Source organism: Mustela lutreola, chromosome 17, assembly GCF_030435805.1.
Source record: "Mustela lutreola isolate mMusLut2 chromosome 17, mMusLut2.pri, whole genome shotgun sequence".
In the NCBI taxonomy this organism is placed as follows: Eukaryota; Metazoa; Chordata; class Mammalia; order Carnivora; family Mustelidae; genus Mustela; species Mustela lutreola.
Window position 1 is genome coordinate 9,090,572 of NC_081306.1, and position 26,732 is coordinate 9,117,303.

At 44.4% G+C, this 26,732-nt stretch overlaps 1 protein-coding gene across 5 annotated transcripts in view; it reads right to left on the reverse strand.

The window, feature by feature from the left end:
• Positions 1-5,678: 5,678 nt before the first annotated feature.
• The window catches only part of TMC5 (transmembrane channel like 5), an 81,742-nt gene continuing 60,688 nt past the window's right edge, over positions 5,679-26,732 (reverse strand). For 4 of the 5 annotated variants that reach the window (XM_059155661.1, XM_059155660.1, XM_059155659.1 and 1 more), the window contains 11 exons: positions 25,942-26,093; positions 23,487-23,565; positions 22,624-22,721; positions 21,484-21,579; positions 18,735-18,810; positions 18,413-18,546; positions 16,003-16,176; positions 14,456-14,534; positions 8,480-8,584; positions 7,249-7,291; positions 5,679-6,541 (listed from right to left, as the gene is read on the reverse strand). In XM_059155661.1, coding sequence (XP_059011644.1) covers positions 6,495-6,541; positions 7,249-7,291; positions 8,480-8,584; positions 14,456-14,534; positions 16,003-16,176; positions 18,413-18,546; positions 18,735-18,810; positions 21,484-21,579; positions 22,624-22,721; positions 23,487-23,565; positions 25,942-26,093 — 1,083 coding nt within the window. In that variant the 3' untranslated portion in view covers positions 5,679-6,494. Of the gene's footprint in view, positions 6,542-7,248; positions 7,292-8,479; positions 8,585-12,991; positions 13,231-14,455; positions 14,535-16,002; positions 16,177-18,412; positions 18,547-18,734; positions 18,811-21,483; positions 21,580-22,623; positions 22,722-23,486; positions 23,566-25,941; positions 26,094-26,732 lie in introns of those variants that run through there. The other variant, XR_009349463.1, reaches the window with a different exon arrangement.

Here is a 26,732-nt window from a genome sequence, read left to right on the forward strand (position 1 = left end):
TTAAAGTCACTTACCCAAGGTCTCAGAGTCCTTGGTGCAAAGGAGATTCCAATCCAAGCCAATCCAACCTCAGGGCCCTTGCTCTTAACCATTTGCCCTGTCTGCCTTTATAATGTAGAGCCCTTAATTCCGAGCTCTGTGCTCTTTTCCACAGAAGCTTCCAGGGGTCTTACTGTGAACTGAAGTAGCAATATCTAAAATGAAACGGAGTTGGCGCATCTGGGTGGCTCAGTTGATTAAGCATCTGACTTAATTTCAGCCCAGGTTATAATCTCAGGGCGGAGAGATGGAGACCCACATCAGGCTCCGTAGCCTGCTTAAGATTCTCTCTCGCCCTCTGCCCCAACTGCTCGCACATGCATTCTCTCTCTTAAAAAAAAAAAAAGAAAGAAAGAAAATGGAATTTGAGTCTTCAGAAAGTTGCGAAGCCATCTGTCTCCTGTAGCTGACCCTGCTCCCACCTTTTGGCCACATCTACACCCTGGCCCACAGGCCCTCCTCAACTTGGGCATGACTTCCCTCCTAAGCCCCAGTGGGTCACCAGCCTCCCACTCGAAGCCACCGGACCACCAGTCCACATGGCTTGATGGTAGACATGCAGGTTGAGTTTCGCTACAGTTGGCATTGGCAAGGTCATGATGGATGGGGCTTGGGACATTTGCCATCAACATTTACAAAGAAGTTTTCTTGAATCCGAAAATTAACAACAGGACAAAGATTTATTCAATCAACAGAACAAATACCTAAGCTGTGCGTACTTCCATACCACACCACGACTAGAACAACAAGAGGAGGAGGGGAGCCCAAAGACCAAACGCTTCTGAAGACTGAACCCCACATTGGCAAGTGCACTGCACAGCAGACAAGGGATTCTTTCCAGGGCAGTATAGAGTTAACACCCCTTCTGTTGTGGGAAAACCTCCTGAGAGCCAGGAGTTCTGTTACTTGACCTTTGTCCCAAATCCATTTTGCCCTTGACCCAGACCCAGTGAAGGATTGAGTTCCAGTGCTAAGATGTTGGGTCCTTGAAGAATGGAGAATTTGGGTGAAGAAAGAAGGTGTTAGTACTACTATTAGGCACTTGGAAGGATTAATATAGGGATTAAAAATGGGATTTGAGATCAGGGAAAACTAAATCCGATTTTATGGTCAGCAATTTAATTGCTTGGACAAGTTCCTTATTTGATCTGTAAAATAGGGGCACTATTTTTTTTTTTTTTAAGAGTTTTCTTTATTTTTGAGAGACAGCACAAGTGAGGGGAGGAGCAGAGGGAAAAGCAGACTCCCTGCTGACTCGGGGCTCAATCCAGGAACCTGGGATTGTGACCTGAGCCAAAGGCAGATGCTTAAATTGAGCCACCCAGGCACCCAAAATAGGGGCAGTATTGGTACTGCCCTAGGGGCGGCTGATTAAATAACAAAGTGCATGTAAAAGGCATGTAAAATGTTACTAACATTTATGGACTCCCTGACGTACTAGACACTTTCAAATGCTTTCCGCGTGTTTGCAACAACACTGTGAGGTTACTACCATCACAATCCCACTCTGTTTTTTAAAAAGACTTATTTGAGAGAGTGTGTGGGGGAGGGGAGCATTGCACAGAGGGAGAGAGAGAATCTCCAGCCTTCTCTCTGCTGAGCACAGAGCCCGACACAGTGCTCAGTCTCACCACCCTACTACAATCATGACTTGAGCCGAAATCAAGAGTCCAATGCTTAACAGACTGCACCACCCAGGCGCCCCACAATCCCACTTTATAGTGAAGGACACCAAAGCACAGGGAAGTTAAGTAACTTGCCTAAAGTCACACACCAGTAACAGCATAAGGATTTGGTCCAGGTGATGTAATTCCAGAGTTCATACCCTAAACCCCTGCCTATCCTTGTATCCAGCACGTAGCAAGGACTCACTAAAGAGAAAAACTTGATCATTCCTAACACCTATTATGGTGCCTGTTATATGGTAGATGCTCAATAAATGTTTGTTGAAGGACTGAATTATGGGATAGCCAACTGGAAACTTATCAAGGAAACTAGAGGTACAGACCTAGTTCAAGTGGGAGTTACAGATAAATGATTCAGTATTCAGCAGCATCAAGGGGTCATCCCAAGAAACTCAATACAGATAAAAATTGTCCCCTCTGCCATGCGACCTTGACCTGAGCGGGAGGCAGATGCTGAACCAACCAAGCCACCCCGGCATCTCAAAGAAGACAGTCTTTTTTTTTTTTTTTTTTTTAAGATTTTATTTATTTGGCAGAGAGGGACACTGCGAGAGAGGGAACACAAGCAGGGGGAGTGGGAGGAGAAGCAGGCTTGCCATAGAGCAGGGAGCCCGATGTGGGGCTCGATCCCAGAACCCTGGGATCAGGACCTGAGCCAAAGGCAGATGCTTAATGACTGAGCCATCTAGGTGCCCCAAGAAGACAGGACAGAGTCTTAAGCAGACTCCGAGCTGAGCACAGAACCCAGCACAGAGCTCAATCTCACGACCTCCAGATCATGACCTGAGCTAAAACCAAGAGGTGAACACCCAACCAACAGAGCCACCCAGGCGCCCCTCCCTAATACAATATTCTAAGCTCCCTATTTGCATGTTCAGGTGGCTTTTCTGGTCAGGCATTTTGGGAAGAAGTACAGCACTCCCCCCTCATCCCTGGGCCGATGCCTTAGTCCTGGATGGTACCAAACCTTATACATACTATGAGTTTTCCCATCACACACACCTATGGTAAAGCTTACCTTAGAAATCAGACCTAGTAAGACAATAACAGTAACAATATACTATAAAACAAGTTAAGTGAATGTAATCTCTCTCCAAACATTGTCCCGTACTCACCCTTCTTCTCATGATTGAAGGAGATAAAATGCCTGTGTGAAGAGATGAAGCGAGATGAGGGGCGTAGGCTCTGTGACATAGCCTTAGGCTACTACTGACCTCCTGACAACTGGGCAGAAGGAGAACCCATCTGCTTCCTGGCTGCAGACCAGGGGTCTGTGGAGGCCGAGAAAAATCAAGGCCATCCCACCTCAGGTTTAGCCTTAGCATAGGTACAGCCATCTTAGCTCCGGCAGCCATCTCAGACCCCTGTGCCCAAGGGCTGAAATTTCCCCCACCCTGCTTTAGTAAGCCCCACCCTGCTTTAGTAACAGGAACCCATAAATACCCCTGCCTTAACTAAGCTTGGGGTCCAAGTCCCTACTCCGCTGTGTGGGGTATACTTGGGCCCAAGCTCAAGCTTGTCAAGTAAACCCTCATGTGATTGCATCGGTGTTGGCTCCTTGGTGCTCTCTCCTACGCGAAAACAGGATCATGGAAACTTGAAAAAGCGAAACCATGCATAAGGTATTCTAGATCCTGGTTCACTAGTTCTCAGCCCTGGTTTTCCACAGAAACCATTTGGGGACCTTTAAAGTACAGGCACCTGATTTGGTTGGTCTAGACTGGGACCTGGGCCTGACTGTTGGTGGTCAGCGGCTCCGGCGATTCTGAGTGCAGCCGGCGCTGAGGACCCTGATGCCTAACGGGGCCCTGAGAGGACTGGGAGCGTTGACCCCTGTTAGAAAGCTGAACTGTATTGACCCAAAATTCATATGCTGGAAATCTGAACCCAATACCTCAAAATATAATCATATTTGGATATATGGCCTTCAATTACATGACTAAGTTATATTAAGGCTATTAGGGTGGGACCTAATCCAATCTGCCCATTGACCTTATAAGGAGAGGAAATTTGAACACATAAAAGGTACATGCAAAAAAAAAAAAAAAAAAAAAAAGGCAAAAAGTAAAAGAAATGCATGCAGAGGACACAGCGAGGTAGTCACCTGTAAGCCCAAGAGGCATCAGAAGGAAACGAAAACTGTGGACACTGACAGGACCATGACCTTGGACATCTCCACCTCCAGGAATGTGGAAAAATAAATTTTTTTAAGCCAGCCCTTCTGTGGGATTTGGTTACGGCAGCCCTAGCAAGCCAATATAGTCCCTATCTCAAGCTTAAGGTTGTTCTTTTTTTATTATTATTTTTAAAAAATTTTATTTATTTGACAGACAGAGATCACAAGCAGGCAGGCAGAGAGAGAGGGAAGCAGGCTCCCCCTGAGCAGAGAGCCTGATGCAGGGCTCAATCCCAGGACCCTGGGATCATGACCCAAGCCAAAGGCAGAGGCTTTAAACCACTGAGCCACCGAGGTGCTCCCTTTTTAAAAAATTTTTTTTAAATATTTTATTCATTTATTTGAGAGAGAAAGCATGAGAGGAAGGAAGAGCACAGAGGGAGAGGGAGAGGCAGTCCCTGCTGAGCAGGGAGCCCAACATGGTGCTCAATCCCAGAACCCTGGGATCCGGACCTGAGCTGAAGGCAGACACTTAACCAACTGAACCACCCAGGTACCCCTCGAGTCCAAGTTTTAAAAGTATCCTTGCATCCAAATGTTTGTGATACCTACAGACTAGATCTTTCTTCTTCCCTGATACTTCCTGGAGAAGTAGGAGTTGACACAAGCCATGGAAGCAAAAAGAGAAGCATTCCAGATATAAGCCCTTAGCATATGGTGAATAAGCAAAAATGCTACTTTCAGAGGAAGTTCATATTTTAGTGGAGAAGCCAAAGAAGCACAAAGCAGCATCAAGATGACACAGAGGGGGAAAAAGTCACTTCAGACATCAAGTCAGTGGGCTGCCTTCACTGACCTCACCAACAAGTTAAGTCTCCTGTAGTCCCCTGGGCTTCTCCTTCACAGCACCTATCACAATCACAATTACTTACTATTTATTAGTTAACTGTCTAAATTAATCTGCTAGGGACGCCTGGGTGGCTCAGTTGGTTGAGCATCTGCCTTCAGCTCAGGTTAAGATCCCAGGGATTCTGTTTCTCTCTTTCCCTCTACCCCCTCCCAACTCACGTTCTCTCTCTCAAGCAAATAAATAATCTTTTTATTTTTTTAAAAAAGATTTTATTTATTTATTTGATAGAGATCACAAGTAGATGGAGAGGCAGGTAGAGAGAGAGAGAGAGAGAGAGAGAGAGAGAGAGATGGAAGCAGGCTCCCTGCTGAGCAGAGAGCCCGATGCGGGACTCAATCCCAGGACCCTGAGATCATGACCTGAGCCGAAGGCAGCAGCTTTACCCACTGAGCCACCCAGGCGCCCTAAATAATCTTTTTAAAAAATGAAATAAATTAATCTGCTAGGCAATAAGCACAGGAGGGCACCAATAGTGTCTTGAGTTGTTCACCACCTTGTTCACAACTACTTGGCATGTATTTGTTAAATGAATGAATAAACACAGCGTGCAACCACTAGCAAGCACAAAACCCCAAAAATTAACCAGCTGATGAAAGGAGTTAACGAATAAATAAGTGAATGAAATGTGAATCGATGACTGGGCATTGACTAGATGCTTGTGTTTCAAACGCATGTTAAATGTTTTCAAAATTCAGTTCCAGTTACATTTCATGGTGGTGATTACTCAAGAAGGGACTTCTCACCTGAATAATTTGGTGATTTCTGCTGGATGCTTCAGTTCTAAGTACAGTCACACACCTTGTGAATCATTTAGCAAATCTGCAAAAGAAACTATATGTTGGGGCACCTGGCTGGCTTAGTCGGAAGAATGTGCCACTCTTGATTTCAGGGTCATGAGTTCAAGCCCCATGCTGGGTGTAGAGATTACTTCAATAAATAAAAATTTATTATTTATTACTTAAATAAAAATATTAAAAAGAATGCTATGTATACATATGTGTGTATATACACACACACGTACATATATATCCATTCCACACACACATATACATACATATGTTTCACATCACCACTGGTTTCATGTTTGATTCAACGTAAGACTTTGATGCTGACTCATGTGTCAACCTCACAGGGGTAGAATCCCCATCCACACCCACGCCAGCTCCAAAGATTCATACTTGATATTCAATAAAGGTTTTAGATAAGATCTCTTGTTGTATTTCACCTTTGGGTAACATGGGGTGGGATATTTGTAGTTCAAGGTCATGAACAAATGTAGGTTCCCAAATTTAGAGGCCTCACATCCCTGAATAAGGATCCCATTTTTATTCAGGCCGGACTATTTGTCTGAGCACTGGTTTCCAAACCTTTGCCGGGGCCAGGAGGAGAGATTTCTAAGGACCAATAATCCATGTGCACATCTCTTAAAGACTGAATACATAATTCCCAGGTTCTCTCTTCCAGGTCTTTATGAACCAGTCTAAATGTTACAACAGTCTTTATTTTCAAAGCCCAAATATTTTATCTTGGAAAATCAGCAATCCAGGTATATATATTAAAAAAAAAAAAAAAACCCAGCAGGTAATGACCAAATTTGCATCAGTATATACAATGTGGCGAGTTTCCCGTCATGGCTAATGGCTTGAATTCCCCTCCTGAAGCTCAGAAAGGCCCGGGTGTCATGGAAGAAGTAGTTCCATCTTTGTCTTTTCATTTGATGGGTGTCTGACTGCTGCAACAAACATCACGCCTCTAGATTCTCTTCTTGAACTGATCGCCTTAATCGCAGGTCTATGGACAGAGAAAAGAGGAATGAGCACCGATGCACCACTGCCTCGTGTCTCCAAGGGAAAGACCAAATTCAAGATCCTCCTGCCTTCTTCTGTTAAGTTTCTGCAATTCTCCCCTTGAACTCCCACCGTTAGGTGACATCAGTAAATGCTATCCCAAAAAAGATGAATGGGTTTGTTTGTTTCCTCCCTAAAATTCATTCTCCTCTGGCCTCAACTCCTGACTTCCTTTGGGAAGTCAACCCTTCCCCATTCTCAGTCCCTAGGGTCTGTTTGGTTGTACCACCTCTACCTACAGATGTCTGATCTGGCCAATGAATCACCACATTTTCATGGCCACAGCAATTGGCTCATTGATGCACACATCACCCGGTCAGATCCAATGAAATACATTGAGAATTCTGGGTCTCTCCTTCTTTCCCACTAGACTTGAATCTGAGAAGGTATAAGAGGCTGATAAATTGTGAGCAAGGGCCTGTTCGAGAAAAGAGCTAACATGGTAAAAAAAAAAAACGGTATAGAAAGGAACCAGGTTCTGGTGACATATGCTGAGTCTCAGCTTCTGGCCATGCTTCAGGCAAGAATTATTCTTGGATTTTTGCTAAAGCCAGTTTGGGTCAGTTCTTTTCATTGAAAGGCTGATGCAGGAACAGCTCTGACCCGCTCTCATTTGGTTGGGTCTCCTTCAGGGCCAGTCTGGTTACTCACCACAAGCAGCATCTTGTTCCCTGACATGCAAAGGGTCCGGTTGCTGAAAGGGAATAAAACAGGTGGCCTCATCACTGGAAGAGAATGCAGACTCGGGTCCTGTTGCATAGCTGATGGGATCCGTGAGCCCCCTCCATTTCAAAATTAAGATGTGGCAGATGGAAACCAGGGCTTAGTCACAGACAAAGAAAACATGTTTTGTTTGGTCTTTTAAGGGAAAGTGATTCCATTAATTTATTCATTCATCTCTTAGATATTTACTGAGCATTTACAATATGCCAGGTAATATATCAGGGCCTGGGGCTCTAAGGATACAGACAGCATCTCTGCCTGCATAGGATTTAGAGTCAGGCCTCTAGATGCTGTATCTACATCATGCAAATGGTATTAATTTGCACAGATAGTAAATGGCATGGCAGTCTCTTCCGACAAGATCCTAGCTTCCAAAACCCAGTGGCATTTGAAATTAAACTGGATTTACCATTTATCCATATCTTCTGGGACACCAAGGAAGCAAACAAGGGTTTTGGACTTAGAGCAGGATTTCAAATACCTCTTATACCCTCTTGGTAAGCATAAAATTGGTAAAATCTTCTTAAGAGTATGATATGGTAAAATCTATTAACATTATCATGGGCATGCCCTATGGCAAAAATACTCACATAAAAATAGTTTAAAATGTTTCATTACACACTGTTTTTAGTATTAGAAACAAAAAACCTGGAAACAACCCAAATGTCCAAATATATACCAACTGAAACAATGTCAGAAATTTAGTATTAAGTGATGAGGGATGGAGTTATGATACTAGGTGTATAGTATAGCCCCACTTTTCTAATAAATTAATAAATTTGTATATGCAGATGCATATATATGTATATTTAGAGATGCCTAGGGAAGAAGATCCAGAAGAGTATACACTGAACCATTATCACCGTGGGATGAGATTTCAAGGTACTTTCCCTCTCGGTGGAAATACTTCTGGATGCCTGGATTAGACAAGAGATGCACCCAAGCCCCATGAGGGCCTTTATCATGGTAACCCCAGCACCAAGAACAAGGTTCAGCTTGGAAAGGGTTGAACAGACATTACTTGTTAAATAAAAAAATACAGAAATGTTTAAACATAGAAAGTGAAGTGCCCTTATGCTACCCGCGTTTCCTAACGCACATTTTACAAGGAGGCAGTCTGTGTCACAAGCGAGGACCCCCAGGCGAAGTCCCGTCTCACCTCTACATCTCTCCTTTCCGGGATGAACGAGCTGGTGGTTGCTCTCTTCTCCACATCCTGCAGCTTGGTCAACTTTTCTATCAGGAACATTTTATCTTTGCCCTCCTGCCAAGAAGGAAAACAAAAACAAGAACAAAAATAAGGAGAATGGTGTGAGGTTAAGAAGAAAATGATGGGGGCGCCTGGGTGGCTCAGTGGTTAAGCTGCTGCCTTCGGCTCAGGTCATGATCTCAGGGTCCTGGGATCGAGTCCCGCATTGGGCTCTCTGCTCAGCAGGGAGCCTGCTTCCTCCTCTCTCTCTCTCTGCCTGCCTCTCTGCCTACGTGTGATTTCTCTCTGTCAAATAAATAAATAAAATCTTTAAAAAAAAAAAAAAAAGAAGAAAATGATGGAAAGAAGAGTGATTTTTTTTTTTTTTTAAGGCAGGTAGGGTCCCAGACACAGGATAGAGACTGCCACCATGTTTTTTCTCTCTGTCTCTTCTTTTTAAGATTCACTTATGTATTTGAAGGGGGGAGGGGGCGGGAGAGGACAGAGGGAGAGAGTCTTTTATTTTTTTTAAGATTTCATTTATTTATTTGACAGACAGAGACAGTGAGAGAAGGAATACAAGCAGGGGGAGTGGGAGAGGGAGAAGCAGGCTTCCCGCTGAGCATGGAGCCTGATGCGGGGCTCGATCCCAGGACCCTAGGATCATGACCTCGGCTGAAGGCAGATGCTTAACATCTGAGCCACCCAGGCACCCTGCCCTTTTTTCTCATTAAACTTTCACCCGTGAATTTGAGTAGCTAACAAACAGTTATCATTATCATTTAGCATCCAACAGTTTTTGCAGTGGTATGTGCTTCATAATAATTTTCTTTTTTAAGGTTTTATTTATTTACTTGACACAGAGAGACAGAGTACAAGCAGGGGAAGAGAGAGAAGCAGGCTCTCCGCTGAGCAAGGAGCCCAGTGTAGGGCTCAATCCTAGGACCCTCAGATCACAACCTGAGATGAAGGCAGACGCCCAACTGACTGAGCCACCCAGGCGCCCCTCATAATAATTTTCTATTTCCCTCATTCCTTCTACATTTATTCACTGGAATTCTGCAAGGAAGAGCTGTCCTTAGGAATTGGCATTTTAAACAAGTCTGCTAGCTGTCTTGGATATAGCCAACTGGTTTGGAAAGTGCTGGTATCTAGCAGCCATTTCCATACTCTAGTGTCAATTAGAATTACCTGGAGAGCTTGCAAAAATGAAAACTCCTAGGATTTATCCAAATGATCTAAACTCAGGGAGGCAAAGCTGCATGGTATTAAGAGTACAAACTCTGGCCTTGCCCAATTCAAGTCCCACCACTTACTAGCCCTGAGACTTTCAGCAGGTCATTTCACTATGTAAGCCTTAGTTTCCTTAATTTTAAAATAGGGATTAAAAGATTTGTATGCCCCAGAGAGAGTAATAAAAATTAAATCGGAATTTTTGTTCATTATTTAGCACATGCCAGGCATCGTGTAAATGCTCAACAAATGTTATCTGTTGCCATTACTTGTTGGAGGAGATCAGGGTAATAGGAATTTGCATTTTTAATAAGCATTCAAGAGTTTCAATGAAGGTGATCATACTTTGAGAAGGATTGTTACTGAGCCTATTTCCAGCCTCTTAGTCTGGGTTCTTTTAGAGACAACGAGACTGTCTTTGTGGTCTACCCTCTGGGCCAGACTCCCACAGATGCAGACCTGTGGAGAGGCTTCTGGTGCCTCCCTGAAATGATGCCATCTAAATCCCTCAACTTGGCACTGCCCTTACAACAGAAGGTTTTAAAATCAAATCCCTCCCCTGTTAAAATCTTCTAAAGACTTGCCCAAAATATTCTACGTGCTGTATCACAAAAATACAGGTGATGTTTGTGGGAACAGGCAGGTGAAAGAACATAATTAATCCATGCCCTTTCTTTATACCATATAAAGGACCAACCCAAGTGATCTGAAACCCCAAAGATTCAAGTAGATAGTACCCTGGGGAATCCTGCTTCTTTCCCATGTTCTTAGATGTAAGTGTTCATGTCATAATTATGTTGGTATTTAGAAGAAAAGGGAACCAGCCCAGCAGCCGTGAGCAACCTTATTCCCAGACTGTGGTCTCTAAATACCATTTCACCAGGACTCCTTGAAAAAATTATTCATGTTCTGGGACACGTAATGAACAAGAAAAGCCTGGAACATTTTGTCCTTCCACAGAGCAAGTAACCTATCAGAGACTTCTAGTGTCATCAGGGGTGCCTGGGTGGCTCAGCTGGTAGCGGTCGCCTTTGGCTTGGATCATGATCCTAAGGTCCTGGGATCGAGCCCTGAATGGGGCTCCCTGCTTCTTCCTCTCCCTCTGCAGCTATCCATGCTTGTGCTCTCTCTCTCTCTGTCAAGTAAACAAAATGTGTTTAAAAAAAAGAAAGAAAGAAAGAAAGAAAGACTTCTGGGGTCATGTCAAAAGAGACTAGGAGCAAATTCAAAAGGATTTCCATTAGCAAAGGATGAGACTGTTTAAGCACAAATAAATTATTATAATTGAAATATGCCCGGGGCGCTCAGTGGGTTAAAGCCTCTGCCTTTAGCTCAAGTCATGATCTCAGAGTCCTGGGATAGAGCCCCACATAGGGCTCTCTGCTCAGCAGGGAGCCTGCTCCCCTCCGCACCCCACTCGGCCTGCGCCTCTGCCTATTTGTGATCTCTGTCCAATAAATAAATAAAATCTTAAAAAAAAAAAAAGATGCCCAAGTAAACTTAAATCTATGAACCCATAAGGATAATTTTTAAATCCTCATTGGCCACATTTGGAGGTTGCTAGGTGTAGCGAGTTGAACAGTATCTCCCTTTTGAAAAGATATGTCCAAGTTATCCTGACCCCAGTACCTGTGACTATGGCCTTGTTTGGAAATGAGGTCTTTGCCAATGTAATTAAATATTCTGAGATGAGGGACGCCTGGGTGGCTCAGTGGGTTAAAGCCTCTGCCTTCGGCTCAGGTCATGATCCCAGGGTCCAGGGATGGAGCCCCTCATCGGGCTCTCTGCTCAGCGGGGAGCCTGCTTCCCTTCCCCTCTCTCTGCCTGCCTCTCTGCCTACTTGTGATCTCTGTCTGTCAAATAAATAAATAAAATCTAAAAAAAAAAAAAAAAAAGATTCTGAGATGAGATCCTTCTGGATGAGGATGAACCCTAAATTCAATGATGAGTCCTTAGAAGAGAAGGAAGAAACAGGCACACAGGGAAGAAGAACTTGCAAAGATGGAGGCAGAGAGAGCAGTTAGGAAGCCCTGAACAAACAAACAGCAGGGTGAGCCAGTGGTCCCCAAAAGAAGCTACTAGAACCATGGAACAGATTCTCTCTCACAGCGTTGGAAGGTACCAAACCTGCTGGCACCTTGATTTTGGACTTCTGGCATCAAGAACTGTGAGAGAATAAATCTGTTATTTTAAGCCACCAAGTTTGTGGTAATTTTCTATGGCAGGTCCAAGAAACTAATACAGGAAGGTACCAACACATCATTTAAAAACTGGAAAATTGGGGCACCTGGGTGGCTCAGTGGGTTAAAGCCTCTGCCTTCAGCTCATATCATGATCCCAGGGTCCCTGCTTCCCTTCCTCTCTTTCTGCCTGTCTCTCTGCCTACTTGTGATCTCTGTCAAATAAATAAATAAAATCTTTTTAAAAACTGGTAAATAAAAGGGGAAAATGCATCTATGTTGCCTTTCCTCTATAAATTGTATTACAATATAGTCAAATAGTTGGTGAGCAAAAATTCCTTTTTTCATAGAGGAATTCTAGCTAATTAATGCAGAAGAATTCCTAGGAGTAGAGTACCACTATTTTGTCATTTCTCACAAAATCAGTAGGTCTTCTAGGCAATATTAATCAAAGCCTGCAAAATCCATCAGGTGAAAGGCAGATGGGGAGCCTTGCAATGGATGGGTCAGGCTAACTAAGCATGGACCCACTGATTGCTTTTAACATCACAAAAATAGACAACTGGACATTTTATATCTCAAGGTGACGCCATAAGCAGCTCCGAGCATCATCTCTGAAGTATTCTAGCTAAAACACTGAATCTGAATTTAACCAGGTTTTCAAATCTCACAAGCAGGGTACAGGAAATATAAAGAAAAAAGAAACAATGGTGAACACCACGACAAGATTGCAAATCAGATATATCCAGAATGTAACAACTACCACAAGACAAATGATCTGGTTTCGTCAACAATAAATGGCAAGAGAAGAAAGGAGGTGTGAACAATTATAGATAAAAAGAAACAAGGGGCGCCTGGCTGGCTCAGTTGGTTAAGCAACTGCCTTCGGCTCAGGTCATGATCCCAAGATCCTGGGATCAAGCCCCACATTGGGCTCTCTGCTCCGTGGGGAGTCTACTTCTCCCTCTCCCTCTGCTGCTCTGCCTGCTTGTGTTCTCTCGATCTCTAATAAATAAATAAATAAATAAATAAATAAATAAAAAAGGAAAGAAAGAATCAAGAAACATACCAACAAATGCTACCTTTCTCAGATCCTGATCTGAACAACGCTAGTGTAAAAAGACACTTCACAGAGGTGCCTAGATGGCTCTGATGGTTAAGCCTCTGCCTTTGGCTTAGGTCATGGTCTCTGGTTCTGGGATCGTGCTCCAAGTCGGGCTTCCAGCTCAATGGTGAGTCTGCTTCTCCCTCTCTCTCTGTCTCTCCCACTGTTTGTGCTTTCTCTCTCTCTCAAGGAATCAATAAAATCTTTAAAAACAATTTAAAGGGGCGCCTGGGTGGCTCAGTGGGTTAAAGCCTCTGCCTTCGGCTCAGGTCATGATCCCAGGGTCATGGGATCGAGCCCCGCATCGGGCTCTCTGCTCAGCGGGTAGCCTGCTTCCTCATCTCTCTCTGCCTGCTTCTCTGCCTACTTGTGATCTCTGTCTGTCAAATAAATAAATAAAATCTTTAAAAAAAAATAAAAAATAAAAAATAAAAACAATTTAAAAAGAACACTTCAGAGGACAATCAGGAAAATTTGACCATTAATTGCAAATGAGATGACAGTAAGGAATTATTACCCTTTCTTTTAGGTTTGATGATGGTATTGTGGTTATATTTTTTAAAAGCCTGTATCTGCATTGGGCTCCCTGCTCAGTGGGGAGCATGCTTTTCCCTCTCTTCCAGGCTTCTGCTCTCTCTCACTATCTCTGTCTCTCTCTCGTAGATAAATAAAAAAAATCTTTTTAAAAAACAAAAAGTCTGTTTCTCTTAAACACATATAAGTTTTTACAGATAAAATTATATAAGTCTAGATGTGCTTTAAAATAATCCAGAGAGGGCACCTGGGTGGCTCAGTGGGATAAAGCCCCTGTCTTCGGCTCACGTCATGATCCCAGGGTCCTAGGATAGAGTCCCACATCCAGCTCTCTGCTTAGTGGGGAGCCTGCTTTCTCCTCTCTCTGCCTGCCTCTTTGCCTACTTGTGATCTCTGTCGGTCAAATAAACAAATAAAATCTTTAATTAAAAAAAAATTATCCAGAAAGGGCACCTGGGTGGCTCAGTGGGTTAAGCCTCTGTCTCCGGACAGGTCATGATCTCAGGGTCCTTGGATCAAGCCCCACATCGGGCTCTCTGCTCGTCAGGGAGCCTGCATCCCCCTCTCTCTCTGCCTGCCTCTCTGCCTACTTGTGATCTCTCTCTCCCTCTGATGAATAAATAAATAAAATCTTTTTAAAAAATAAATTAACTAAATAAAATAAAATAATCCAGAGATGATGAGCACTGGGTGTTATATGTAACAACAATAAAATAAAATAATCCAGAGATTTATGTGAGGGTTAATAAAATAACAGTATCCACATGTTGACAGTAGTTGGTACTGAGTGGTGAGCACTCAGACATATTCAGAGTATGTCTGGAAATTCCCCTTATAAAATGTAAAAAAAAAAAAAAATAGGAGGAGGAGAACAGAGGGACTAAGGGAACTTACATTGATAATCTGTTCATGGAGCAGTCTGATCATAATCTTCCTTCCCTCTGTGATCTGCCAGTAAAGGTAGGTGATGATTCTAGAAGAGAAGAAAAGAAAGAATGACAGACACTTTTGCCAATGTTTTGCAGGTCCTAAATTCCAAAAGGATGCAAAGAAACGGAGATATGTGCTTGCAAGTGGATTGTGGCCCTACAGTGTTCCTGAAAAGTTGTATCTGGGTGAGTTACAGGTTAAATACATCAGAGCAATGGCTCCAGGGGTGCCTGGGTGGCTCAGATGGTCAAGCATCTGCCTTCGGCTGGGGTCGGTCATGATCTCAGAGTCCTGGGATCAAGCCCCATGTTGGGCTCCCCTCTCAGCACAGAGTCTGCTTCCCCTTCTCCCTCTGAGCCTGCCCCCACCCTGCTTGTGCTCTCTGTCTCAAGTAAAGTTAAAAAAAAAAAAGAGAGAGAGAGAGAGAGAGCAACAGTTCTCAACCTGGCTGCACACGGAATCATGAGAGATGGAAAAAAGATTCATTCCATGGCCTCTTTTCAGATCAATTAACTGAGCTTCTCTGGGCAGAGGGCCAGATGACAGTATTTTTAGAAATTACACATGATTCTCACGTGTAGCCAGTTTGTGAGTCTGGACATTGCTATTCCAACTTCAATGTGATACAGATTTCCTGGGAAGCTTGTCAAAATGCAGATTCTGGGGTTCTGTAGGTCCGGGGTAGGGCCCAAGATTCTGGATCTCTAATAAGCTAGCTACCCAGTGAATTAGAAGTAAGATGCAACAAGGCCCTAGGAAAGCTCAGCATTTTAAAGAGGTCAGTGACAACCTAGTGTAGGGAAGGGAGGGCACGACCCGGAGCAAGGACACTCTGGTTTTAGCCCCTGTGTCACTCACAGGCTGTGCAGCCCGGAACCTATCTCTGCAAGCCAGCCCATCTCTGTCTCATCACTTCCACCTATAAAACTGAGAGGCTGCTCTGTAAGCACCACCCACTGGTTCCACTAGCCTGTGCTTTTTGAGTTTTGTCTCTCTTGGGGACGCCAGCAGGACTAGGCTTCTAGATAGGGACAGCTATTAGCCAACCAACTGTTCCCGCAAGAAGATAACACCAGCCTTGGCAGATCTGTTTTTTCACAAGAAGTCAGAAATCAATTGTTTTTATCTGCAAATGGAAGAACACTATCCTACCTACTAACAACACCCGACCCATTTCAATGTAATCAGAATCTCAGAAAGAATCACACACACAATTTTCCCAAGCAGTCTCAAATCCAAATTTTCACTTTGTGTTCATGTTATTTCTTAAGAGGAGGCATAGCAGGCATTGCTTCCTTCATAAAACAGGCAAGAAAGGAAGAAAAGAAAGGAAAATCTAGGACAAAATGATAATAAGTAACTTTTTTAAAAATTCAAGGGCAAAGTCAGGAGCATTCAGAACACTGAGCTACACTGTAGCTCTTTGCTCTCCCAGCAAACCTCCCCCAGACTACCCAGGGCAGAGTTAAGGGTGTGTTTCCCCCTCCAGATTCCTCAGGTGCTCCACTTACAACACAATGAGGGTGAGGATGAAAAAGAAATGCACACTTCCGATGAGGTTCCGGTAGATCCAAACAACCCACAGGTAGCTGGGCCTTTTACTCAGGGTGTCGATCCAGCCGTAGATGGAGTTAATGAAGAACGGCAGACCTCGGAAGGGGCCACAGTCAGCGGAAGGTTTCAGTCTGGTAAAACAAGGGACAGAAAGACATCTCTAGCACCGGACTTGGGTATAGCTTTTTCTGGAATCAAACTCTTCTTTCTGGGCTCTGCCCCTGGAAGCAGCAATTCTTGCCTGCTGTACACATACCCTCCTTCCAAACGAAACCCTCACCCTCGAGGGTGACTTGTACTCCAAGGACCTGCTCCCAGACAGGCTTCTCACCAGATCTACTTGTTGCCCATCCAAAGAGGAGACAGTGATATCCTGGCGTGAAGAACTGAACTGGGTGATCAGATTCTTTTTCTGGGGAACTTGAACTAAGAAATATGAAGAGGGGTCCCTGTGATTTGTGGAAGCTGAACCTGAATTGTGAATTGTGAATTATGAATTGTGAAGCTGGAGCTGAATTGTGGCAACAGTGGCCACATGCAGTCAGTTGTTATGAACCAACAGAAACTAGAGGGAAACTAGGAACTGGTTAGAGGGAGAGAGAAAAGGGAGATGCAAAGACATCATTAAACTGAGGAGCCTGCCCTGAAGCCACTTGAATTCCTTATGGTTCCAGTTCTGCTTACATCCTAAAAGTCAACTCCTCTGTTCTTTCATTTGTTCATTCATTCACTCATTCATTCATTCAATAAAAGTTTACCGTACCTGTCTGTACCCGGCATTGTGCTAGATACTAACCCTTGGGGATTCCATAGTAAATAAGACAGATGTGGACTGTGCCCTCTTGGGTCTACATTTTAGTAAGAAAGATGGACAACTAGGGATGCCTGGGTGGCTCAGTCAGTTAAGCATCTGCCTTCAGCTCAGGTCATGATCCCAGGTTCCTGGGATGGAGTCCGCATCGGGCTCGTTGCTCAGTGGGGTGAGTTTGTTTCCCCCTCTCTCTCTGCCCCTCCCCCCACTCATGCACTCCCCCTCTCTTTCAAATAAAATCCTTTTTTTTAAATTAAAAAATAGGGGCGCCTGGGTGGCTCAGTGGGTTAAGGCTTCTGCCTTCGGCTCAGGTTATGATCCCAGGGTCCTGGGACCGAGCCCCACATCGGGTTCTTTTGCCCAGCAGGGAGCCTGCTTCCCTTCCTCTCTCTCTGCCTCTCTGCCTACTTGTGATCTCTGTCTGTCAAATAAATAAATAAAATCTTAAAAAAATAATAAACTATGAAAAAAAGAAAGATGAACAACTACTGGGTAATGATTAAACAAAGGTTCAAATAAAGGCTTTTCTGACCATGAACGATGAATGAAGAAAGGAAACTGCCTGAGAGAGAGAAGAGGTGGAACTGACATAGATAAGCAGGGTCAGGAGGGTCACCTCTTGAAGATGACTTCTGAGCAAAGAAACAGAGGGTGGACAGAAGGCCACCAAGCAAAGGGAGTGGGGAGAACACCTCAAACAGAGGACTCCACCCTGTGTCAGGAGAGGCTCACAGGGTCCCAGGCATGGAGCAAGAGCCACGAGGATGAAAGGAAGTGGAGCCAAAGTGGGTTGAGGTCAGAGAGTTCGGAAGGAACCAGCTCAAGCAGGGCATTTCGGTTCACTTGGCTGAAGTCCTGTCCCTGTTCTGGGAAGCGGCTGTACATGGAGAAGTGAGGAAGCTGTGCCAAGTCACCTGCTAGGTAGGTGGTGACCAAACCAAGATCTCCTCCTTCCCTTGGTTGTTGTGTCTGCTGATTTCCAAGGGAACTTGGGCTAAAACAATGTATCAAGCTTATTAAGCATGTCTTCTCACTCTGATGTTTTGACATCCAGGGTCTTACTGACCCTGGAGAGACAGCCCTTGGTCCAGAGCCCTTATCCTACCCTCCACTGACTCTATCAGGCTCTCACACTCAGGGTCACTACCCCTGTGCCCTGATCACCCCAGGCCCAGGTACCAGACAACTCCAGTCAGCCCCTATACCTCAAAGCCCACTGAAATTGTTCCAACTAGCCAATCCTAAACCTGCCTACCCTGCCTCGACCTTTCCTTCCCATGGAAACCACCATAGAGGCTCTTGCTCACATTTTCTCCTCACTCCCTCTGCAACCTGACCAACCCTGGGGCTTCCACACATGGCCCCCCATGGTGTGGTACTCCCACCCCCCCCCCCCACCACTTCTACTGCGGTCTGAGAATAACAAATCACCTTTTCAACAGCATTCACGTTCTGATCTGCTGGCCTCACCATACCTTAATCATAATAAAGCCGAAATATTAAAGCCTTCACCCACCCCATCTCTAAGACCTCACCACAAGGCTCCTATCTCTTACCTCCAGATGGTGATGGCCAGGGTGCACAGGACCCCGGAGAAGGATGGGAAAAACAGCAAGAAGATGAAGAACGTCATCATCTGTGAGGCTCGCCAAGCTTTGCTTGGAGGCTGGAAATTCATCATCAGGCTGATCTGGAGAGAGAGAAACAGCCAGCTCCCATCTGCGGCCAGAGAAGCAGGCCAGAGGGACCCCACCTGGGCACTGGCTTCCTGATGCCCTTTTCAGCACCAACCCCTACCATCCCCAATGCAATTTCAACCACCACAGGGTCACATGGGACTGAGAGAGGCTAATTGACTCCAACTTCAGATTGACTCACATTTTTGACGTAAAACATGATGAAAAGAGTAATCATTTGGATAAAGGGCAGCAGAGGGCAGAAGAAGGTTCCAATCCTATGAGGGAAAAAGAGTGTCAGAGGTCAGGGGGAGACACAGAGAGTGGGGAGTAGGGGGAGATATGGGGGTTTGAAGGGAAGGGAAAGAGGGGGTTACGGGCTGTGTTTCTCCAAAATGCATATGTTGGAGTCCTAACTCCTAGTACCTCGGAATGTGTTATATTTGGAAATAGGGTCTTTAAAGGGGTAATTAAGGTAAAATGAGGTCACTAGGGTGGGCCCTAATGCAATCTTCCTAGTGTCCTTAAAAGAAGAGATTAGGGGGGCGCCTGGGTGGCTCAGTGGTTTGGGCTGCTGCCTTGGCTCGGGTCATGATCTCAGGGTCCTGGGATCGAGCCCCGCATGGGGCTCTCTGCTCCGCAGGAAGCCTGCTTCCCTCTCTCTCTCTGCCTGCCTCTCTGCCTACTTGTGATCTCTGTCTGTCAAATAAATAAATAAAATCTTAAAAATATATATATAAAGAGATTAGGACACAGATACACCCAGAAGAACCATGTGAGATCACTTCGAGAAGGTGCCATCGACAGGCCAAGGACGGAGGTCTTAGAAGAAACCAACCCTATGAACACTTTGATCTTGGACCTCCAGCCTCCAGAATCGTGTTGCTTAAGCCACCCCTTCCGTGGTACTTCGTTTATGGAAGTCCTAACAAAAGGGGGAGACTGCTCTGTCACTGCAAACCAGGAAAACCCCTACCTTATCCAGGATCCTCACTTGTTCTCTTCCCAGCTTTGGGAAAGAGATTTTGCAGAAAGCAGCACCCACATACCACTAAATGGCCTTCAGCAAGCCCTAACCTAGATGTCCCAAATGCGGGACTTGTCCCTCTCCTCCCTTCATGGCATTTAAGACAGTCTGAGGTCCTGCAGGGACAGTCATTAAATCGCACTGAATGGGGTGCCTGGGTGGCTCAGTCGGTTGAGTGACTGCCTTCGGCTCAGTTCATTATCCTGGACTCCCAGGACTGAGTCCCACATCCGGCTCCCCGCTCAGCAGGGAGTATGCTTTTCCCTCTGACCTCTCCCCTCTCATGCTCCTTCTCTCTCATTCTTTCTCTCGCACATAAATAAATAGAATAAAATCAATTTTAAAAAATCTTTAGGCGCGCCTGGGTGGCTCAGTGGGTTAAGGCCTCTGCCTTCGGCTCAGGTCATGATCCCAGGGTCCTGGGATCGAGCCCCACACTGGCTCCCTGCTCAGCGGGCAGTCTGCTTCTCTGTCTCCTGCTCCCCCTGCTTGTGCTCCCTCTCTCGCCGTCAAATAAACATACACCAAAAAATCGGCTGGTGTGCAAAAGCCTGAAGTTTGGGAAACACCTCACCTCACCTCACCTCTATCATCATCCCCTAACATACACTCGCTTTCTGTGGTCTTCTTTTTTTAGAAAGAAAGGGAGTGAGCAAGGGAGGGGCAGAGAGCGAATGCCAAGCAGGCTCCACAGCCAGAAGGGAGCAGATGAGGGCTCAATCTCACAGCCCCGAGATCATGCCCTGAGCTGAAACCAAGAGCCAGATGGTCTACCAACTGAGCCACCCAGGCACCTTTCCGTTATCTTCTTTTATTTTAATTATTTAAATCATTTCAATTATTTTATTTAATCATTTAAATTTTAATTATTTAATTATTTAAATTGTTTTAATTATTTAAATTTAAATTATTGGCTAACATAATTAAATTATGTTAGCCAACATATAGTACATCATTAGTTTTCGATGTAATGTTCAATGATTCATTAGTTGCATATAGCACCCAGTGCTCATCAGTTCACATGCCCTCCTTAATGCCCATCACCCACTTACTCCTTTCCTCCACCCCTCTCCTTTCCACAACCCTCCGTTTGTTTTCCGGAGTTTACAGTCTCTCATGGTTTGTCTCCCTCTCTGATTTCTTCCCATTCCGTTTTCCCTCCCTTCCCTATAATCCTCCGTGCTATTCCTTATATTCCCCGTATGAGTGAAACCATATGATACTTGTTTTTCTCTGATTAGCTGATTTAGGAACATCCTTTAGTAAAAAAAAAATCTAAGAGTGACCCTATGTGCCATAAGGCCCAGCAATTCCACTTCTGGGTATATACCCAGAAGAACTGAAAGCAGGGTCTCAAAAAGACATTTGCATATCCATAATCATAGCAGCGTTATTCAGGGCAACCAAGAAGTAGAAGCAATCCAAAAGGCCATCCATGGATGGATGGATAAACGAAATGTGGTGCATCCATACAATGGGATATTATTCACTCTTACAAAGGAAAGAAGTGCTCTGTCAGCTACTATATGTAGAACCCAAAGACCATTAGGCTAAGTGAAACATGGGAGTCACAAAAAGATAAACTCTGCATGATTCCACTGACATAAAGTATCTAGAGTAGTCAGACTCATAGAGACAGAAAATAGAGCACTGGCTGCAAGGGGCTGGGGAAGGGGGAGCTGGGGAGTTTTTGTTTCATGGGTAGGGAGTTTCACCTTTGCAAGATGAAGAGAGTTCTGGAGATCTGTTGTACAGCTATGCAAATAGACATGACTCAAATGTACACTTAGAAATGGTTAAGATGCCATCACATGATGCATTTTCCTAACATGGTTTTTAGAAACTGCTCATAAGGGTAACAATAGCCAAAATATCCCCACTTACAAAATATTTCTGAGTTGGTCTGAAGATTTTCAAAACTTACCACACCAGAGTTTGTGCATAGATCAGTTCCAGGACATTCCTGGCAATGTCGAACTCTTGTAAGCCAGAACTTGTGATAAATTGCATCCCAATGAGTCTGTGAAAAAAACTTCTGAGTTTAGTACCCAAATCATCAACTCTCTCCTTCAAAAGATTCCCCACAATCAACAAAGCAGAGGCTAACCAGTTTGGAATAAAGTCGTAAGTTCCCTTTGAAAAAATTCCCATTGAAAAAACAAAACAAAACAACAAAAAAACCTCCTCACCTTTACATCCAGACTCTGGACACAAGCTATAATAAAAGTGAGGTTGGGCAGACTGAGTGAGGAGACTGGACATGTAAGCTACCCCCTGAGGAAAGAATCTTTACATCATGCCATCTTATCGTGAGGGCAGCTCAAAGAAACTTGTACGTGTCTATAAGGAATGAGATGCTCAGCATATTATTAACAAATAAATGAATAAATCAATAAAAGAGGACTACACATGGGCCAATGAGAAGACTGCCTCAATTCTGTATACCTGGTTTCTAAAATAACAATTAGCACATTAATCAAATCCAACTAAATGAGTCATGACATAAGTCTAGATGTACTGTTAGGGAGAGATGCCCCAGCAGAGTCTTAAGATTAACTAGAGCAAACACCACAATGATTTGCAGTGTGACCCTATTTCTGTCTTTGAAATCACATAATACGTGATTGTGTGATTTCAAAGACACACAGACACACACACACATACACAAACCAGTATGTGCATAGAAAAATCTGGAAGGATATATACTAGAATGAAAATTATCTATAGCGGAAAGTTCTCCAATGACTTTCAGTTTCTGTGTTTTGTTTCTAGCCTTTTTTTTTTTTTTCTTTTCCCCAAGAGAAGGTTGTAAAGGGCTAGCTGAACCAAATGAACCTGAACAACAGGGCTGTCAGGTAAAAATGAAATATCAGTTAATTCAGAAGAAAGCAGTATCCCAAAGAACCAAAGGCAGACTTTTAATAGTACACAATAAAAAGTACACAAGGGACACCGATGTACTAAGTATATAAGCATAAAAGATAACCAGCCTTCCTGCTCAGCCAAGACAACAGCTTTGGTTCCAACATCAGGTATTAATTACTCAAGGCTGACAAATATTTACCTCCTCAAGAACTCGCCCAGGAAGGAATCAGCTAAAGAGAACACAAAATCCATCAGAAGGAGTCGGTAGATTTCCTGGCCAATGAGGGTTTCCCAACACTGAAAGGCAAACAAGAGTCAGGCGATGGCAAGGGGCTGTTGCTTCCTGCTCAACTCCCATCTCTTCCTGGCATTCTGCACTCATTAGGACATGACATTCATTAGGACTAGGTCAGTTTGACCGAGACCTGGCATACCCAGAAAAGCAGACCCACTCTGGGCACAGATGCAACATTAATTTGCTGAGTTTGTTTTCAAGGGTTTTTATTCCCTGTCTGTGCCCCTTCTCCCCCCATTAATTCTGCCCCCCCCCCACGTGTGCCCCAAACTTTCCCTTCTCACTATCTCTCCTCTTAAAACTTTTCATCCCTGTCCTATGCTCTCTGGATCCCATTTTTCAGCAAGGGAGAGCAGAAGGCATCAATGGCAATAAGGCCTTCACCCTTTTTATTAACCTTAAGAAAATCCATTAATATCTGCTTGACTAAGAAAGTGGCCTAGGGGTTTAGCAGGCTAGCCCAAATTGGAAGTCTGACTTATTCAGTTCATGGAACTGGTGGTCAATTATTTCTGCAGGAAGTCAGTTCTATGAGCTGATGGACTGGGACCTTTTAGATTTGGCCAAACAAAGAGAGGGTGGTTTTCAGTGTGCAGCCCAAGGATGGATGGATGGATGGATGGATGGGCAGATGAATGGAAGGATAATATGATATCTACTCTAAGATCATGAATAGAAATTCTGAGAAACCAGAGAAACTCACTTCCTCCCTGGTGGTCAAGGGGTTAAGAAACCAAACTCAAGGCAGAACAGCATAGAAATCTCACCTCTTCACCAGCCTGGGCCACAATGTTGAGCCAATAGTAACAAAGAATTCCAATGATTGATATTTTCAGAAAGATGTTTCTAAATAACAGAAGAGAAAACAACTACCATTACCTTCCATGACAGTCATTAGAACTGTTTGCCGATATTTCCCTTTGGTCCCGTGGTAGGACTGAAATTTCTGCTCCCCTCTGGTTTGAGTGGGGCCAGAGGGCTAGTTCTGGCAAATGAGTTGTGGGCAAAAGTGATGTGTGTCCCTTTGTGTCACTTCAAGGCTGGAGCAATTAAATGCCAGTGAGATTCTAGAGCTCACTGTCTTCCCTCTGGAATGGCCATCAGCAGTATTTGAGATGCTTCCTGCTCTCAGTCTGGATCCCTCCATGAAGGACATGACCAAAACCCCCTCCCATCTACAATATACTACAATATACAATATAGTATGAGCAAGAAATAAATCTTTGTGTTCTAAGCCACTGAGACTGAGTAAAGCGGGGATGTTTGTTACTGCAGCATAACCTAATTCGTATCAACTGACCTAACCTCTTTTGGTGCATCTCCAAACTATCTGACTTCACTTCTCACTGATTGTATTAACAGTAAACGTACATACTATTCACTGCGTGCTGACCATAGACCGTACACTGTGTTAAGAACTTTACTGAACCACCTTAATCTTTACAACTTAATACTTACAACTTTATAACTCTTAATCCTTACAATCATATCATCATGCAGATAGTATTTTATGTCTATCTTACTGATGAAGAAACTAAATCTTAGAGGTGAAACAATTTGTCCAAGGTCACACAGTTTGCAAGGGGTTGAAAATGAGGACCACCTGCTCTAACAGCCTGAGCTCTTAAACCCAGTCACTTTGCCATAAGTCAACACCTGCTAGTTTTTATAGGGCTTCAGCACTGGTGTGCCAAGAACTGTGTGCCACTAGACCAGTGGTTCTCAAAGTGTGTCCTCCAACCCAGGAGTATCGGCCTTATCTGCAAACTTGCTAGAAAGGCAAATTTTCAGGCCCCACCCCAGAGCTACAGAATCAGAAACTCTGGGGATGGGGCCAGGCAATCCCTTCAGGTAATTCTAGTGTGTGCTGAAGGTTGAGAACCATAGTGTTAGACAGTAAGTTCCGTGAAGGAAGGGAACTGGCTCTGTCTTTTTCAATGCAAGATCCCTGATTTCTTGCCCATACCTCGCTTGCAGCAGACGCTCCATATATCTGGATTAATGCATTAGTGTACCTTTATTGCAGGGTAGTTCCACACTGAAGTTGAAAACACACTTGTCTAAGCTGAGAAAAGCTCATCTTAGATCAAAAAGAATTGTCTATTTCTGAGCTTTCCCATTCTCTCTTCATGTAGAGAAGATTTTGAATATTTTGAGTATTTTGTGAAGTGGTAGAAATGGCTGATGTCTATGAAAAGACAATTAACCTCTTTAGGGACCAGGAAAAACACAAATAGCAAAGTGATTGGTTCAAAATGGCCCGCTGAGGGGCGCCTGGGTGGCTCGGTGGGTTAAAGCCTCTGCCTTCGGATCAGGTCATGATCTCAAGAGTCCTGGGATCAAGCCCGGCACATCATCGGGCTCTCTGCTCAGCAGGGAGCCTGCCTCCCCCCCTCTCTCTGCCTGCCTCTCTGCCTACTTGTGATCTCTCTCTGTCAAATAAATAAATATAATCTTTAAAAAACAACAAAAACAAAATAAAACAAAAACAAAATGGCCCGCTGAGCACAAAGGTCTACCACCCTCCCTCCAAATTCTCCAAATGAGGTTGGCGAGCTGATTAGGAGTCAGATCTCAGATGCCGTGGAAGGCAAGAGCTCTCGAATTGATCAGTAAAGAAATTCAATTTGCCTTGTACAGACCTATTATTATAAATACCCATAACCAGGAACTGGTCAGGGAGCTAGCCAGAAGAAGGAATAAGGACAAAACCTGGGGAATTTTATGCTTTGTTTATTGAAACCTCGGGGTCACTTCTAGCACAAAAAGGCACACCCTCCCAGACAATGATTTGCCAAAAGCACCCTCTCTACCTCCATATGGGTGTGTGAATTACAAAAATGGCCCTTTTCCTCCCAGCCAAGGCAATGGCTACAAAGGCTCACAGTTTGACTAATGGGAACACTGGATAAATTTCAGTCCCCACACAACTCCTCAGCCAGGAACGTTTTTTATAGTCGACAACATACACATCTGTACATGTCATAACTGAGACCTATGTTAATCCTCAGGCTGATTGCAATTGGGGGAAAGATAAGCCCTAACTTTGAACAAAAGGCAGATGGACTTCACTGTATTTTCTGAGCGCTTTTTGGATTCTCTGGCTACAAAACACTTTATTCTTGGACTTCTTTTTGAAAACAGCACTTTGGTACTTGAACCTAACCCTACCTGCCCTCCATGGAACTGGAGGCCAGTGTTGGACAAGGCAGGCACACCTACCGGATCAGGAGGGTATAGACTTCATGCCGTGGCATCTCATACCGCTCCACCAGCCTGAACAGGGAGTAGAGACGTGGCACAGCCAGATTGATGCAAGACACAAGGAAAGGCAGTAATAGCACTGCCCCGGGGTTCCTGTGGCTCTTCAGGAACTGCAGAGGACAGAGGGAAAGAATTGAGATGCCAAGTGTGCACTGAACTCCTGTCGGCCTCCCACAGAAGGCTGTCCACAATGGGGAAAACCCAGGAGTAGCTTCTCTGGGATTAACTATCAAGGTACCCATTCTTGAGCACTTACCCTGAGCCAAGCATCACCCACATGACTGCATGTTATCCTCAGGACAGCCAAGCAGGTGGGTATGAATAGACTTATCTGATGGGCAAACTGAGGTCAGAGTGGCAAAAATGCTTGCCCGGGGTCACTCACTACCGAGTGGAAGATTTGAACCAGGTCGATGTGTCTTAGAGGCCTGAATGCTAATGGCCATTTTATGATTTTACTATCCTCGGCAAGAGGTCTGGGGCGACAAGAAGGTGTGCCCTGGCCATTGGAGCAAAACCTTAGATCTGGTGAAGCTACAGCACGTGGGTATCGATCACTGTAGAATTTTTCCTCCCCTCTCCTGGGCAGCCTTGTTCTTTTTCACCAGTCTTCGCTATCATTGGGTGCTGAATTAGGAGAAAGGGGTGGCCTCTGCCAGACCATGCCATACCTTTGTATGAGGTCAAGAGAGGCACCCCTTCCTTCATGTGGATGCAACACCCTGGTATTTGGCTCAGGGTGGGGTCTC